Raw genomic sequence first — 16,499 nt, forward strand, 5'->3', positions numbered from 1 at the left:
ACCTCGAGGGCTGTGTCCAGTTTTGGGCCCATTAATACAAGAAATACATTGAGGAGCTGGAGCGTGTCCAGAGAAGGGCGACGGAGCTGGTGAGGGGTCTGGAGCACAAGTCTGGTGAGGAGCGGCTGAGGGAGCTGGGGGTGTTCAGCCTGGAGAAGAGGAGGCTGAGGGGAGACCTTCTCGCTCTCTGCAGCTCCCTGAAAGGAGGGGGCAGAGAGGTGGGGGTCAGGCTCTTCTCCCAGGTAACAGGTGATGGGACAAGAGGAAACGGCCTCAAGTTGCACCAGGGGAGGTTTACAATGGATATTAGGAAAAATTTCTTCAGTGAAAGGGTTGTCAAGCATTGGAAGAGGCTGCCCAGGGCAGTGGTGGAGTCACCATCCCTGGAGGTATTCAAAAGACCTGTAGATGTGGTGCTGAGGGACATGGTTTAGTTGTGGACTTGGCAGCTAGGTTTACAGTTGGTCTCAATGATCTTAAGTGTCTATCCAACCTAAATGATTCTATGATTCTATGAAATCAGCAATTCACACCTTGGCCAGCACAAAATAAAAGTCTGTGGGTAAGAAACAACTGGCAAGTGCCATGTGTTCTCCTGCAAATGTTCATATTTGTCCCTAAAATCAGGCCAGTTGGAGTCCAGAGTGAGGGGTTCTGCATTTTTTCTAGGGGATCTCTGGCAATTGCTTTAACACGTTTCTCTAACTTTTGCTTCTCATGATGAGCTTTTAGTGAAAAGTAGCTAGTGTTGAAACCTGTATTACTTGATCATTCCTAGAACCATTCCAAACCAGGGGTACAACTACACAAAGTGATGTTGAAGGCTCCTGAGAACTGTCCAGGTTGTGCCCTGGACAGTCATCAATAGAGGGGTTACAGATTGACTGGGCTTTTTCTGGGAGATATTCTGATGCATTCATATGGATTTAAAAAAAATATATTGCTTAAAAATGTGAGTATTGGGTTGAAGTATTGCTCACATCTTGGGCTTGGGGATTAAAGAATCAACTTCTTAACAGAAGTCAATTACTTTTTATTTCAAAATAATGATATAATTGAAAGTCCTTCTATGTGGTCTCAAGAGAAAATTCTTTGACCACTTCTTAGCAGCAAGGCTGTTACACATAGGGAACCTCATTTCTGGGTTTGTAATGAGCAAAAGAGCTGGAGCCTACGGGGGGGTTTTCTTTACCTCAGCCTCAGGGGGAATCACAAACACATTTGACAGTAGAATCTGTCCCTTTTTAAAAAAAATTAAAAAGTATTTTTGAGCCAGGAACAGATGCTGGCCTGATCTAAAAGGGGCTGAGCTGCCACACAGCTGCTGCTGCATCACACTGGCCATGCTACTGTGAAGGTTATAACTATGGTAGTTTCTTTGCATCTGTTCTCAGCAGTAAAAACAAGTTTGCAGAGTGGTATATAAAATCCCGGACTGGCAGAAAGATGTTCCTTTTGTGATAGGGTTACATAAAACCAGCCTTGACTTATCCCTGAACCAGCCAATCAAACCATGATTGAAAGTTTATTTTGAGCTCTGTAACTTAAAATGTTCTGATTTCTTCTTCAAATCCAGCTTGTAAGAACATATTTTTTACCGTGGACTCATCAGTTTTTATTTTGCGAGGCAGGATTTTCATAATGGTCACGAATTTCATGTCTCTCTGTTGCGTATGTGTTGTAACGCTCTTACACATAGTTCAGAAAAGGTTTTTACAGCTGTCGTCAAAATTACACACACATTACCACATCTATTTAGCCTAATTGCATAACTAGTTGTGATTGCACCAATTACCTAGAGAGGCAATAGATGACTAAAAGTTAAAAATAAGGAAAAATGTTAGAAACAAATGTTTTTACCCTCTGTCAGCAATTCAGCGAGTTACTCTTGTAATGAGATTTGAAGACTCAGAATAAGGTTAAAGGAGCCCTGATTATTATGTTAGGCCACTGATTAATTAGGACACTTACGTTGGCCCTCACGCTCCCCAAGGATTACTGTATTATTCAGGCACACTCAAACTGGCACAAGCACTGAAGTCTCATTTTATGCCCTCACAAGCTATATTATCTTAGACATACAGTGCCAAGGGACCACTTTTCGGTCACAAATTCATTCTCAGACTACTGATGATCTTTTCACGTATTGGATTTCCAACCTTTCATAGCTATCAACATATTTCCAAAAATCATGTGTTTACTTACATAAATAGAGGTCCGGGAAAGGGATTTTGAGCCAAACAGGGGCTAGGATATTGACCGTCCAGTGCAGTCTGTGCAGATGAAACAAAACAAGAAATTGATTTCTCCAAGATCTTGCAAGTACAACTCAGCTAATCCATACCTTAGCCCAAAACCTAAAAGGATGATGACAGAAAAACAAGCCTTCTTTGATCTTAGATCCAGTTGAGCAACAAAATTCAGGCAAGAGCTCGAAAATAAAATCAATTTGGCTCATCTACATGTATTTCACATGCGGAATGATGGCGACCACCACCACTAGCCCAGAAATTTTAATGAACCCTAAAATTCTCTTTGATTTTTCTAAAATCATAAATAATTTTTAGCTCTCTTCGTAAGCACTACTTTTTTTGTTATTCACTTAGATCCCTTCACAGATTTTTTTCAATCACAGCCATTAATGGGATGCCAAAAATCCATGGATTCCCACTGCATAAGGGCTTGCTGAGGGTGGGTGTTTGGTTCCATGGTGGCCGCACCACAGCGGCTGGCAGCAGCTCTCCTGCCCCGCTACTGGGTGCAGTTACGCCAGCACTGCAGAAGCTCTGGGTGCTCTGGCATCCTATTTCCCAACGGGAAAGGGGGCCTTTTTATGGATGACATGAAAAATGCCTGGTGTCTGCCAGGTCTACACCGAAACTGGTTTTGAGTCTTTCACAGATTCTCTGCCATCTAATCAGAAAGGGAAAACAGTGGCAACACCTTAAATCCATTTTAGCCCCTCTCAAACACTATAAAATCCGTTAAAAAGATGAGATTAGTAGTTCTTATGAAACTCATCTGACCACGCAGGACCTCTCTGCCCTGTTTATAGAAGCGACGAGTTATAACAAACTCCAGATGATTCTTCTCTTCCCAAGCATGAGAAATCACCAACCGGCAAACCAAGAACAAAGGGAAGCAGAGCCATAGCGATGCTGGGAAAGTGAAAGCCCTCCAATAATTTTACTCATAAGTATATTACATTTAGGAAAGCTTCCTTTTTCTTTCTTCTCTTTCCTTATTTTCTTTCTTTTCTTCTCTTTTTGACTTGATGGAATTTTACCAAAGAACAAGGGATCATGCCGAAATCCTACAGAAAGGACTTTGTCTTTTTTCGCTTTTCGTTTTGACTGTTTAATTTCGAAAAGATTTTCCAGATCAATATAGCTAACCTGTGCTAATTAAGCCATTAATGTGGGTGGTAAATGAGGCTTAGTCAAATGATAGATAATAGCCTGTGTCCTGCTGAGTTTCACACTGTGTCTCACACCTCAAAGCCATCGCAAGGTTGTACCGATCCAATTATTGATTGACTCCAGAGCTCTTCATTATACTTAATACTTTATGGACTACTTCAAAATGGTGCAGAACTGACTGAGTAGAGATCATTAAAGAATACCATCTGGTACATTAGCAAGTGTATTAGCCCCTAAGGATTTACAGGATGTTGTCTGGGCAGAAAGGATTTTATTCACATAGAAAGTTGAGCTTCCTGAGCCTTTTTTCCAGAAAAGTAAAGCAGTGGAAATGGTGCAGCTTTCCCCCGCACTCACACTCCGTGTAGAGTCTGAAACCCAGCACTGAAGAGCCTTCACTCAGGAAGACGTCAGTCTTTCAGTCCCTCTGTATCACAACAACCTCGAAGTTTCTCCTTACTTGCTGCAACCCTTTCCAATGGCTTAAGCTTCAGCACAATTTGAGTGGGATGGAGTTTTTTTCCTTTGCCTTCAGTCGGGCCACAGTTTCACGAGACTTCTGTGAAACAAGAGGCTGGTTTGTCTCCGTAGCCCATACCCTGTTGATGGCGTGGAGGTAACGACAGCTTTAACATCTGGACATGTCTGCCAGAGACTGGGCAAAAGAGAAGGTAAAATCTGTGCTGGCTTATTTGTGCTGGTTATAATTCCCTGCCCAAGCCAAATATTAGCCCACAGAGAAATTTTTAAATAGCATCAGAGTTATTGGTTATTTTCCTTCAGTCACTGTCACTCCCATGGGATTCTACTCTTTACATGCAGATGTCTGCATCTGACCTTGCTGTTTAAATGCCGTTATGGGACAACGGAGACAAAAGCGCCCTTCTGACTTTTTCTCTCATCCCAAAGTAGACATATAAAATAGGTCAGATGACTCATGTTGTAGAATAAGCACTTGCCTATTTGTAGGCACCCATTGTCTCTAAAGGGTGCCTAGGGACTAGCTCAGACATAAGCACTTGTGATACATGTTCCTGAACTTAGCTGAAATGAATCCCCTTCTGTAGATCTGTATCCACCAAAACAAGTATTTTCAAGTTTAAGATTGTATTCGTACAAACAGGCTCCTCTCCACACGCTCAGTACGTGACGCCTTCATCGCCCACCCCAAGACTGGCTTTCTTGGGCTGTTGAAACACATGTCCTTGGGGGGCTGGAGGGCAGGCAGTGCAGGAGTGTCCTCCTCCGGCCTGGAGAGTCAATCGTTTCATCTGCAGCGGAATGGCACATCCTGAGTTTTATACCACCCTCAAAATTCCCAGAGAAACTTAAGGGAAAGCAATACATCTGACGCGTGAAACCTAGTCTAACAATAATTCTGGCGTTTTAACTTGGCAAAAAGCCAAAGTTAAGCAGGTGATTACAGTATCAAACATTTGCAAATAGAGAAGAAAATTCATTATCCACACTCCTCGTGTTACGTTGCCTTGTTCTCAAAAGCTGTCTGATCCCCTTCTATTATTAAAAACAGTATTTTCTCCTGTGCTGCTTCAGCACCATTGCTAGGTTGGAGTTGGCCCTGTCTGTTCTCCCTCTGTCCTACCACATCAGTACATTTTTTTTATTTGCTCTTTCTGTCATTGCCCTTCATTACAACTCTATTTTCACTTGAAAAGCTTTCTTTCTTACACGTTTCTCACAGCTGTCTAGATAATATATCACAAAAAATATCAACTTATTAGGTTCATGAGGTGAGAGCCAGCCTAAGACTAAATCACAAAAAGTTTTGTACCCATTTGGGAGCTAGGCAGTGCGTCCAGTACAAATCTTCATATAGTTAACGGAGCCTCGAGGGGGACTCAGGTAGCAGTCAGAGTACTTCAGGGCGAGGTGTAGCCCTCAAAACCTCCAAATCCTTTCTATATTGTCCATCAGGTGTCAGGCAGCACTCTTCCCCTGTATGTGCACTCTTTGGTTTGGCAGGAGCCCGCCAAAATAACGTAACACAGACTCATGTGATTGCAAGCAGGTGAAATGAAGGCAATCCTCTCTGTTTTATAAAGCCCTGGTACCTCTTATGGCACTCTTTTTTTCTGTAATATCTAAATGAGTTGCAAAATCCCACCTGTGGATCTTCTCAGAGACAAGCCCTGAACTGAGTAAAAATAAAATCGTAATTTCAAACTTTGCTGAGCCTAAGTCATATTTAGAACCTGCCAGAGCCCTTATGTGGTACCAAGTATGTGACAGTGACATAGAAAAAGAAATGCCCAGGAATTACTCATGCAGCAGGTTGAAGAATCCTCCCCCCTCCCCTCGTGCACTCTCGTGGAGGAGAGGACAGTGATGAATTGGGGCTGTACATCTGCACCCAAGTCGTGGTCCATATAGTGCCACTTGTTTCTCACGGCAAATTTCTCTGCTTTTAAACGTCACCATGAGGAAACGGCACTCTCCTAAGAGGAATGGAGGGGCGATAAGTGTGTAAAATACGACGCTGTGAGATTTGTGTTCAGGCAAAGGATAAGGGTCGGAAAACAGCTCATGGCTAGATGTCAGGCCGTGAATAAACTAGACTGTGGGGGTTATGCACAGAAGGACGATCAATCAAAATGCATATATTCTGAGGATAAAAATTGTTCAGTGTAGGTCGCCTGTGGGTTTGCCCTGCAGCAGCACGTTAGGGCCTTAACAATCAGACAAGCAAAAGAATTGCATCTTAAATTTCTGCACTATCCTTGTGAACAGCCTTGCTATCAGATCAATAAATGAAGCCTTATCGCCCATCATTGAAAAAGCCCAACTTCAGCAAAGAGAATTGAAACATGTGGCAGGGAGGGGAAGGGAAAAAAGTGGCCTCCACACTTTAAAGTTATGAGGGACTTTTTGGAATGGTTCAGGGGAGAGCGTTACCGGAGAGAAGTGCTGAACTTGATCTGTCTCTATGTGAAGCATTTTATCAGGCTTTAATACTTGACGTGGTGCTTGTCAGCTTCAATCTCTTCTCTTTCTTTTTTCATCAGGAGGCCAAGAAGACTGCATCCTTTCTTATGAACCTGTCACCAGACAGGAAAGTAAGTTTCATCTGCTTCTCTGTCACTCTTCCTTATATTTTTCATTTCACATTTTGGGGGCCAGCAGAGCAGCAAGCCTTCCCGTGCCAGCCCCAGATTCTCTGTGGCTCCTTTTTCTTGGCCACTCGGTCTATCGCATTCAAAAGAAATGATGAAAGGGTCTCCCTCGCTAGCCCCACTTACTAATGTTCTCAGGACTCTCCCCAGTATGCTCATTGGCCTTTACTAATAAATATGTTAATCAGTCTACAAAATATTGATTCAGATTTTCTAGATTTACTGCAATGTTGTCCCATGGTGTTGCGGTTTAGGCCAGGACAAATCAGGACACGTGGGAAGCTGTTATTATTTTCCTTCTCATGGGATATGTGCCTGTAACCCGGGTAAATGAACCTACAGGAAGGCAGCTGAAAGCGGGAGCGCACCCACCTGATTCAAGGGGGGATGCGCTCATGTAACTAACGAGAAAAAAATCCTACAATATCCTTTCCATGCCTCATGAGAGAGTCCATCTGCAAGCATTTGGGAGCGACCTTATTGAGCAACAGCCAATATATGCGCTTCCACGTAGTCATTTGACTACCTGTGCATGCGCCACCACAGAGCTCCGCAAAACGCGTGGTGCTTGTTCCAGTTTCCTTATCCACGGCAATAAATAAATTATTCATCAGTAAAATGTACAGCTAAGTTTTCACTTCGTACATAAAGACAACAACTCTGGTTAGTGCATCTTTGGGAAGATTGACTGTTATGTGCCTTTCTTTTTGTTGTTCAGTTAATTACACCAGGCCGGTTATTATTCTGGGTCCCATGAAAGATCGGATCAACGATGATTTGATATCTGAATTCCCTGATAAGTTTGGGTCGTGTGTACCACGTAAGTATGATTTTACTCCTTGTTGTGCAGCTGAGTGGGCTGTATCCCCTGGTGCCACACATCAAGTGAACTGCTGTGAAGGCAGCATCCAGGAGCTATATGGAGTTGAGTTTCTCAAAAGCCATTTTTCCATTGGACAAAAAAGGGGAAAGGAACAAACTAAAAAAGATTATGGAGGTCTGGAGAGAATTTCTCAAAAGAATCGTCTCAAAAGCTGCAGTATTTTTTTAAAGGAGCCTTCTAGCCACTAACTCAACTTACTCTTCAATTAAGCTGCGGTTTCTTAAATAAGATAAAAGTTTGAAATACTGATAAAATGCAAAATGTTTCAACTCAATTGCACAGCATCCATCAGTAAAAAATACACAGTAATCTGTGATTTTTGTGAGATCTAGGCTGTCTAATCCGAAAGCAATATTGGACCCTAAATGAAGCAGAGTGTTTGTATCTTGGATCATTAGAACTTGCTGAGTGTTTCTTTCAGACCCTGATTGCAGCCTTACTTCAATTTAAACTGTTGTCTCTGCAAATACACGAGCTTAAAACTACTAGAGATGAGATCAGAATCAGGCTTATAATCAAGGCTAAATTAAATTAATGAGATCTTTTTGTCATTGTAATAGGACTAGATTTACAATCTGGAATGCATTTTGTATTTGGGGTTTGTATTTGTATTTGGGATCCTGCTGAAAAAAAAAGTGGAGTTCTGGGAAATCCTAATTTTATGTTAGCCTGTAAGTATTGATTGCAGGTAAACATCAGAAGGTATTACTTTGAAAAGACAGCTTTATTGTCATAACTCCATTGAAAACGCTATGTAGTAGCCAAAGATCTGCTCCCAGACGTAAAGCACCTCCGCTTACAGCAGACCCAGCATTATCCACCGAGCGAACCTTAACTGCAGCATTTTGTGCACGAAATGTTTTCACCGACTTCTTGGTCTTCTGTCTTTTGTTTCATGCAGATACCACACGGCCAAAGCGTGACTATGAAGTGGATGGGAGAGATTATCATTTTGTCATTTCAAGGGAACAAATGGAAAAAGATATCCAAGAGCACAAATTTATAGAAGCTGGGCAGTACAATGATAATTTATATGGAACTAGTGTCCAGTCTGTGAGATTCGTGGCAGAAAGGGTAAGTTGGCACTAATCTTATTGACCATGCAACATGACCTGTTTTGTTTCCCCGTTGTATCTCAGACATGATTCTTCTGCCAAAAAATATAAAATATCTGCAAAACGGCATCCTAATATTTATAGACTTTATAACGACTCCACAAGTGGAGTCTCTGACTTTGGCAACATCCTTGGCACTTTTTGTACCTGGATGTAGTGCCATCGATTCACACACTTGACACAGCGCCTCAAGTACGCCCCAAAACAGCCTTCCCTCTTCCCTCTGTAAGACAAGTAAATAAACTTATCTCACTTTCACAGAGGGAAAAGAACGAAGCACAGAAAGATTAAATTACTTGCCTCAGGTGACACTGGGAGTCCTTGACACAAACAAGAACTGAATTAACCAGTAAGAATATAGACATCCTATTACTTTTATCAACTGATTTTCCTCATCTCTGAAGAAAATCGTCTCCCCCCTGCAAAGATCATCCAAGTAAAAATAAAAACCAAATTTTTCCCCATATCTCCAGTGTATATTTTATATCAGCATCAAAGCAAAGGAAAGGGCGCGGAGGAGTGGAGCGCATGCCCTGGGGTCCCCCTTCCCTGGTGTGCCAGTAATGGCCCCATCCCAGCGCACTGTGTCACAGAATCATTTCCCGTCTTTGGGCTGATCTGCAGCAAACTCTGCAAAAATAAACACATCCTCAACTCTTTCCAACAGGGCAAGCACTGTATACTCGATGTGTCAGGAAATGCTATCAAACGACTACAAGTTGCACAACTCTATCCCATCGCTATCTTCATTAAGCCTAAATCATGGGAGCCTCTGATGTAAGTATAAACTCCTTAAAGCATTTTCAGGGTAGAGTCCCAAGTGGCACAACACAGGTCTTGAGTCTACGTTTTGCCTGTCCTCTAAAATCAGTAATAACAAGAGGAAATGGGAACAGTAGAAACTTGCTCTCCCTGCCTGCCATCTGCTGTATCCTGGCATCTCAAGGTACTCCCCAGAGGTCCGTACTGGGTCCAGTTCCATTCAGTATATTCATCAATGACCTGGATGAGGGGACAGAGTGCACCCTCAGCAAGTTTGCTGATGATACAAAACCGGGAGCAGTGCCTGACACACCAGAAGGCTGTGCCACCATCCAGAGAGACCTGGACAGGCTGGAGAGTTGGGCGGAGAGAAACCTTATGAAATTCAATAAGGGCAAGTGTAGGGTGCTGCACCTGGGGAGGAATAACCCCACGCACCAGGACAGGTTGGGGCTGACCTGCTGGAGAGCAGCTCTGTGGAAAGAGACCTGGGAGTCCTGGTGGACAACAGGATGACCATGAGCCAGCAATGTGCCCTTGTGGCCAAAAAGGCCAATGACATCCTGCGGTACATCAAGAAAAGTGTGGCCAGCAGGTGGAGGGAGGTCATCCTCCCCCTCTACTCTGCCCTGGGGAGGCCGCACCTCGAGCACTGTGTCCAGTTCTGGGCTCCCCGGTTCCAGAGGGACAGGGAACTGCTGGAGAGGGGACAGCAAAGGGCTACCAAGATGCTGAGGGGACTGGGACAGCTCTCTGATGAAGGAAGGCTGAGGGATTTGGGTCTCTTCAGTCTGGAAAAAAGACGGCTGAGGGAGGACCTTATCAACACTTATAAATACTGAAAGGGTGGGTGTCAGGAGGATGGGGCCAGGCTCTTTTCAGTGGTGCCTGGGGACAGGACAAGAGGTAACGGGCACAAACTTGAGCATAGGAAGTTCCACCTAAACATGAGGAGGAACTTCTTTGCTGTGAGGGTGGCAGAGCCCTGGCACAGGCTGCCCAGAGAGGTGGTGGAGTCTCCGTCTCTGGAGACATCCCAACCCCGCCTGGAGGCGTCCCTGTGCCACCTGCTCTGGGTGACCCTGCTCTGGCAGGGGGTGGACTGGGTGATCTCCAGAGGGCCCTTCCAACCCCTACTATCCTGTGATTCTGTGATTCTGTGAACCTCTCACACTGGGACATGTGGGTTTACATGCTGGACTATGAAGGACCCCCTGCCAGTGCTCAGTGTACTCGTTCCAACCTCAGCAGCAAGTTCACCAAGGACTCATTGTGGTATGGCTTGTTCCATCCAGCCCTTGGTGCTCCTGCGGTGTAGAGTCTGGTCACAGAGTGAACCAGAGGGTAAACCTGTGTCAGATTTGCAGTGTGTGCCCCTTTCTTTATTTACGTGAAGGTTTGTAAGAGGGTAGGCGAGGACCCACGGGACTGGAGACGGGCAAATGTAACACTTGGAGAAGGAAAGAGAAGGCACCAACTTCATGCTGTCACCTGGCAACCTAATTTCAATACTCAGAAAACTCTGGGATCCAGGGAACAGTTAAGCAGCTCAAATATAATAACTGAGAGGATAAAAAGGTTCTAAGAAGCAGCCAATGTGTGCACATCAAGAGCAAATCAATCTTATTTCCTTCTTTCATGAAATGGGTACAAATAATTTTATTGCATCTTAATTTTTATTCTGGCTCCATGGGACATTCTCAGTAGCAGCTTAGGGAAATACGGTCCAGAGGGAATCACCGGAGGCCGTGTGCACAACCATACTCAGTCGTTGAAAATGGCACTGTTCAACTGGGAGGGTAACAGAAATCCTGCAAGGGTATTTCCTGAGCTGTGCCCCTGTTTGGGACTACTTGTTATTTTCATGAATTACTTGAATGATGAATTGGGCAATACTTTTGCAAAGTTTGTGAATAAGTCAAGGCTGAGTGAGGTGGCAAGCACTTTGGAGGGTAAGATTAAAACTCAATGTAAAATCAGTAACATGAAATTCAGCACAGACAAAGGAGAGAAAATGAAATGCACGAGCACAAGCAGGGAATAATTAAGCTATAGCACTGCAGAAAAGCATCTGGCGGTTGGGATGGATCACAGAGGAGTATGAATGGATGGATAATGCAGTTGCGAAAAAGGAAACTGCCACTGTGGGCTGTGTTAACATCAGTGTTGTGTAAGGACACAACAGACGGTTATTTTGTTTTACTGGGTATGGATGAGGCCTCAGCTGGAGCGCTGGCCGGGTTCTGGGTACCACCCTGGAAGTGGGGGAGGAACGGGGGTTGCCTAGTGTCAAGGAGAGAAGACTGAGGAGGAAATATGGAAGTGATCTTCATACCGATTAAAGCTCAGGATAAAATACATTGTGATGAATTGTTTTCCATGTACAAGCTTCCATGTAACAAGAGTTATCAGCTTAATTTGCTGTGATAGGAACAAAATTTTGAACTCTGTGCTTTCCCCTCACCAAAGACTCTGCAAATGCCAGGTGATGCCATAAGTACCTGCTACACAGCTAAAATGTAGGCATCCCCCCTCCTGTGACAGAGGCGTATCTGGTTACAGTGACGGTGTGCCCACAACCATTGGGTGACAGAGCTGGAGAATGCTAACACGCCCCATCCCATGGATGTGCATCCTCCCTGGCCCCGCATTTGGTGATAAGGTCCAGCCACATTACAGGGAATGACGCGCAGTATGTGGTACTTGCACAGCCCCATCCTGACCAAAGCCATCTCGGGTTGGATGACTTCTTGACATTTCTTCCAGCCCTACAATTCAATTATATTCTGATTATGTTGCTGTATAGAAGGGGAAGAGTAGTCTGATAGCCTGCCTTCTGCATTGATTCTTTTAAGATAGATCTTGACCTACAGTTTTCCCATCCAGAATGTGTTTCCGTTATTTGTTTAATGCTGACATTGCATCTGGAGTTATTTGGGAAAAAAAAAAGAAAAAGTAAATAAAAGTGGCCCTTACTCTGAAAAATACATTAGGCAGAACTAGAAATGTGGTAATAACAAAAAGGCTTCATTGATTTGATATAAGAACAACAAATCCTTGAACAGAATGACTGAAAACTGTTATAAGGACGCAAAATATTATGACAACCATCCTGTTATTAAACCAAAGCAATGCTAATATTTCACATAGGACAAAACAAGTTCTGCAGAGTTAGCAGAATTTTCCTTACTGATATAAATCAAAAGTAAGCTATTCTTCACTCTCCAAATCTAAACTTGTGTTGACAGTATGGTAGGGACAAACAAAGTGAAATCCATTATACAACTGTGAATTCCTTGTTCTGCAAATACCCTGTGGAAGACACCCTTAATTAGAAATCCAAACTTTTGTGGGCCAGCAAAAATCCTTATATATCAGTACTAGTTTGTGACTTTTTGCAGTAATATGGCTTATATAAATAAATTATGTAAACACAATACAACTCATAAAAAAAAAAGAGAAAAATGTAATGAATTCAGGCATTCTAAATTAGCTTATCCCCTGCAGCCTGCTCTCCACAAGTAATCTTTTTAATCGAGTTAATCTATCTAATGTGTATTTTATATCAAACAGTACCCAAAATTAGTTTCTAACAGAAATGAGAACTCTTAATGTTAACAGTATCATTCTTTTTAAAGAATTATCTTGAGAATAATGACATAATTCTGAGCCCTTTGCTTGCGAAAATCATTTATTTTATTTAGTAATGCAGCTAAATCACTCGGGGTCTGGCTAAACAAATACACAGTCTGGCATAAGCGGTAGCGAGTTGTAGAGTGTGCATAGATGAGTGGATATAACACATTTCCAATAGATACTATTATTTTAGTATGGAAAAGCTTAACATGGTAAAGCAGTGCTCTGTGGGAACAGAAAGAGGACATTTTTATGACAGCATAACTGTGTTCACTGAGTCTTTTTATGTATGTTACTACTACAGCACAAAAATTATAAGTTTATCTGCAGTAACTGTTACTCCGGTTCATACAAATGAGTGGAAAGTTAGCATAATAGCAAAATAAAACCATAAAAGACAAAAAAAAAAAAAGGGCTACTCAGAAGATCCAGAGAAAGAAAGTCAAAAGATTTAACTTGCAGCAAAATTAGCACTTAAAGTCTAATTCTCATTTACACATATGGTCCTCTGCACCCGTCCGACAGCGCAGGTAAGAAGAGTGAAGGGAGCACTGCACTTGAAACCTGATTGTTGCCGGTTCTCTGGAAATATGCTGGTACGGCTAATCACCACAGCAACAGAAAACCATAAGGCACCAGTGGGTGTAACAGCAACCAGAACACATGGCCTGAGCGGGATGTCTCCTGAGGCTGTTTTCTTCAATTACATTCAGTCCTGGCAAACAAATTGCTGTAAACAAATTGCTCCATCATCCTTCCTCCCTTCCTCCCTCCCTTCCTCTCTTCCTCCCTCCCTCCCTCCCTCCCTTCCTCTCTTCCTTCTTCCCTCCCTCCCTCCCTCCCTCCCTCCCTTCCTTCCTTCCTTCCTTCCTTCCTTCCTTCCTTCCTTCCTTCCTTCCTTCCTTCCTTCCTTCCTTCCTTCCTTCCTTCCTTCCTTCCTTCCTTCCTTCCTTCCTTCCTTCCTTCCCCCCTTCCTTTCCCACCCTTGCATGATTCCACCTCACAGGTTCAATCCCAGAGGCATCCCTGTTGGTACCTCTCAATCAGTCTCTCTCTAGAAGAAGGACCATGGTGGGATCATGGGGAGGAGAGCTGGAAGCAGGGAAGAGCCTGCCTGGCTGAACTCTTCACTGGGAGAGGAGGAAAGCACTGGAAAATGTGCCCGGAGGGACAGCTCTTTTCAAGCATTTGCAGGTGCAGGTCCCTGGCTAGGAAACTAAAATTTAGAAGGGACTACGGTTTGGCAGCACTTTTAATTCGTTATGAAAAATGGACATCATGGTCCTCCTCCTTCTCCATCCTCTCTCCTGAAGGCACAGGGTGGGCAGAGGCACGAGTACAACCAGCACAGTTTTATACCCCAGGCAAAGCTGAATATGTAATGCAGATTTCTACTTATTTCAAAGTACTTACTATTTAAAATTATTTTTTGTGTTTTTATTTGTATTTTCTCCTCTGATATTCAAAGATCTTGAGGAATACTTCTCAGAAATTTACCACACATAGATCTAGGAGGAGGAAGCTGTTAGCACTAGAACATTGGTAGAGTGTCCTTAAGACCAAAATGTTAAGTTTGCATAAGAATTTGCAATGGTGTGTCCCACTTCAAGACCGAGTTTTGGTTCAGACACCTAAAGATATATTCAAGAAGGCGTACCTGATGAGTAGCCCACCTGAACTCAATTAGATAGCAATCTTTCCAATAAACAGAACTGGTAGTATTACAAATTTAGCAGCAAGACACAGATTGGCATGTATTAAACCTGTTTATATAATCCACAAACAACTGTCATCAATTTTTAAAGAAATCTTTCTCATCCTTCATTTTATGAACCTGCTTTCTGCATTGCATTAGTACCTCCAGAGAGATTTTTCTAAGCAATGTTCCCAGGTCTGTGGTTAGTTATATAGATAGACAGCTTTAAGCCTTTTCTAAAAATACCTTTTTACATCCTGGAAACCTTACAGGATGTTTTTCAGAAGGCAGGTAGGAGTTAGTTGTAGCAAGTTCATTCTGTTGTGCACTTCATAGATCATTTTTTTCATGCACCATCATGCACCTAATTTCCTACATGCATCACCCATGGCATTAAATCAGATTTCTGTAGAACACAAGACGCACCCTTCTGTTGCTTTCCTAGTTTTCTCAGAAAATTTCCATCGTGTTTTAAGAAAAATTAATCTATGCTGTGAAAAAATGCTAGAACAAGCAAACTCTTTTTATTATTGCTAATTAACTTGGATATCTGCAGGCATATATGTGTAAGGCAGTGGATGAGTATGCGCTTGATTCTTTTCAAGGACAGAGTGGAATTAAAAGCTGAGCGTGCACGGGCAAGTCAATTCATTTCTTGAAGTTATTAAATAATACCTCTGTTGAAACAGAAATGCTCCATCAAATAACGAAATACTGGCAATAACAGAATGTTAGTGACACTGCCTATGTTTTTACGTTTGTTGGTACCCTATACATTTTAGAATCTGTAAGTCACCCTTGACTAGGAATCTATCTTGTTAATCAGAAAGGACTGGAACAGAGAACATAAATAAATAACTCAGTTTGGTTTCTCATGTTATCTGGAATTCTTGCCCCCACCTGAACCAAGAAGTCTCCCTGGAAGACATGCTGAGTCCTTCTGGGGCATCCCTACAGGGTTTACAATGACTCTGGCAATCCTTCCACAGGGTCAGGAGTCTCAGTGTGCCGAATCCTGCCTTTAATCTTGATTTCACTTCCATAGCCCCAGCCTCAGTCAAAACCCGGCTTCTGTTTCAGCAGTTTGGACAACCTTATTCAGCTGAGACAGCCAGCTGTGGGCCTGGGAGGTGGAGTGCTCTGAGTCTCAGACCTTGAGACCTTCTGGCTCCCAGATTTGCCCGTGGCTTCCTGATGCCACAAGTCCATCTCAGTTGGCAGTTACCAGGTTTGGGCCTCATATTTTGTTTGGGAATGTGGAGTAGTGAACCCAAAACAATAAATTGCGGGAGAAATGGTAAATAGTCCAGAAATGTAGCTTTATACTGCATAAGAATGAAATTAAATTTAAATTACTGAAACTGTCCATTAAATGATAGAATTTCGCTGCTTGATTCTTGTACCATTCTCAATCCATCTGTTATTCAGTTGAACGTATCTTTTAGAAAGCTCTGCTGGTAAGAAACTTTAAAAGCTCTGCTGGTAAGAAACTAAACTTTTTTATGACTTCCTCTGTGTTTCTAGGGAAATGAACAAACGTCTTACAGAGGAGCAAGCGAAGAAAACCTATGATCGAGCAATTAAATTAGAACAAGAATTTGGAGAATATTTTACAGGTATGTTTTTATTAAAAATATTTTTTCCCAAGATATAGTGTTTTATTGTAAAACAACTGGATCAGCTGCGTCTCTGGCCTATAGTGCATATCGGTATAGTGTGCCCACAGTAAGGACTCCTGGCTGGAGACCATTGTTTATCCGAAATTCAAGAGCAGTTGAGGCGTTAAACTCCTCAAAAGTTTGATGCCCTGAAGGAATAGCTATCCATGAATTTCATTCCCTCCCTGACCCAAAAATG

General features: G+C 42.7%; 1 protein-coding gene across 49 annotated transcripts in view; it reads left to right on the forward strand.

Annotated features, from left to right (window-relative positions):
* Positions 1 to 16,499, forward strand: part of DLG2 (discs large MAGUK scaffold protein 2) — a 1,061,709-nt gene that overhangs the window by 1,039,104 nt on the left and 6,106 nt on the right. For all 49 annotated transcript variants that reach the window (XM_074572424.1, XM_074572415.1, XM_074572416.1 and 46 more), the window contains 5 exons: positions 6,443 to 6,493; positions 7,269 to 7,370; positions 8,335 to 8,507; positions 9,216 to 9,325; positions 16,167 to 16,258. In XM_074572424.1, the coding sequence (XP_074428525.1) occupies positions 6,443 to 6,493; positions 7,269 to 7,370; positions 8,335 to 8,507; positions 9,216 to 9,325; positions 16,167 to 16,258 (528 nt within the window). The remainder of the gene's footprint in view (positions 1 to 6,442; positions 6,494 to 7,268; positions 7,371 to 8,334; positions 8,508 to 9,215; positions 9,326 to 16,166; positions 16,259 to 16,499) is intronic.

The sequence above is a fragment of the Larus michahellis genome, chromosome 1 (assembly GCF_964199755.1).
Source record: "Larus michahellis chromosome 1, bLarMic1.1, whole genome shotgun sequence".
Taxonomy (NCBI): Eukaryota; Metazoa; Chordata; class Aves; order Charadriiformes; family Laridae; genus Larus; species Larus michahellis.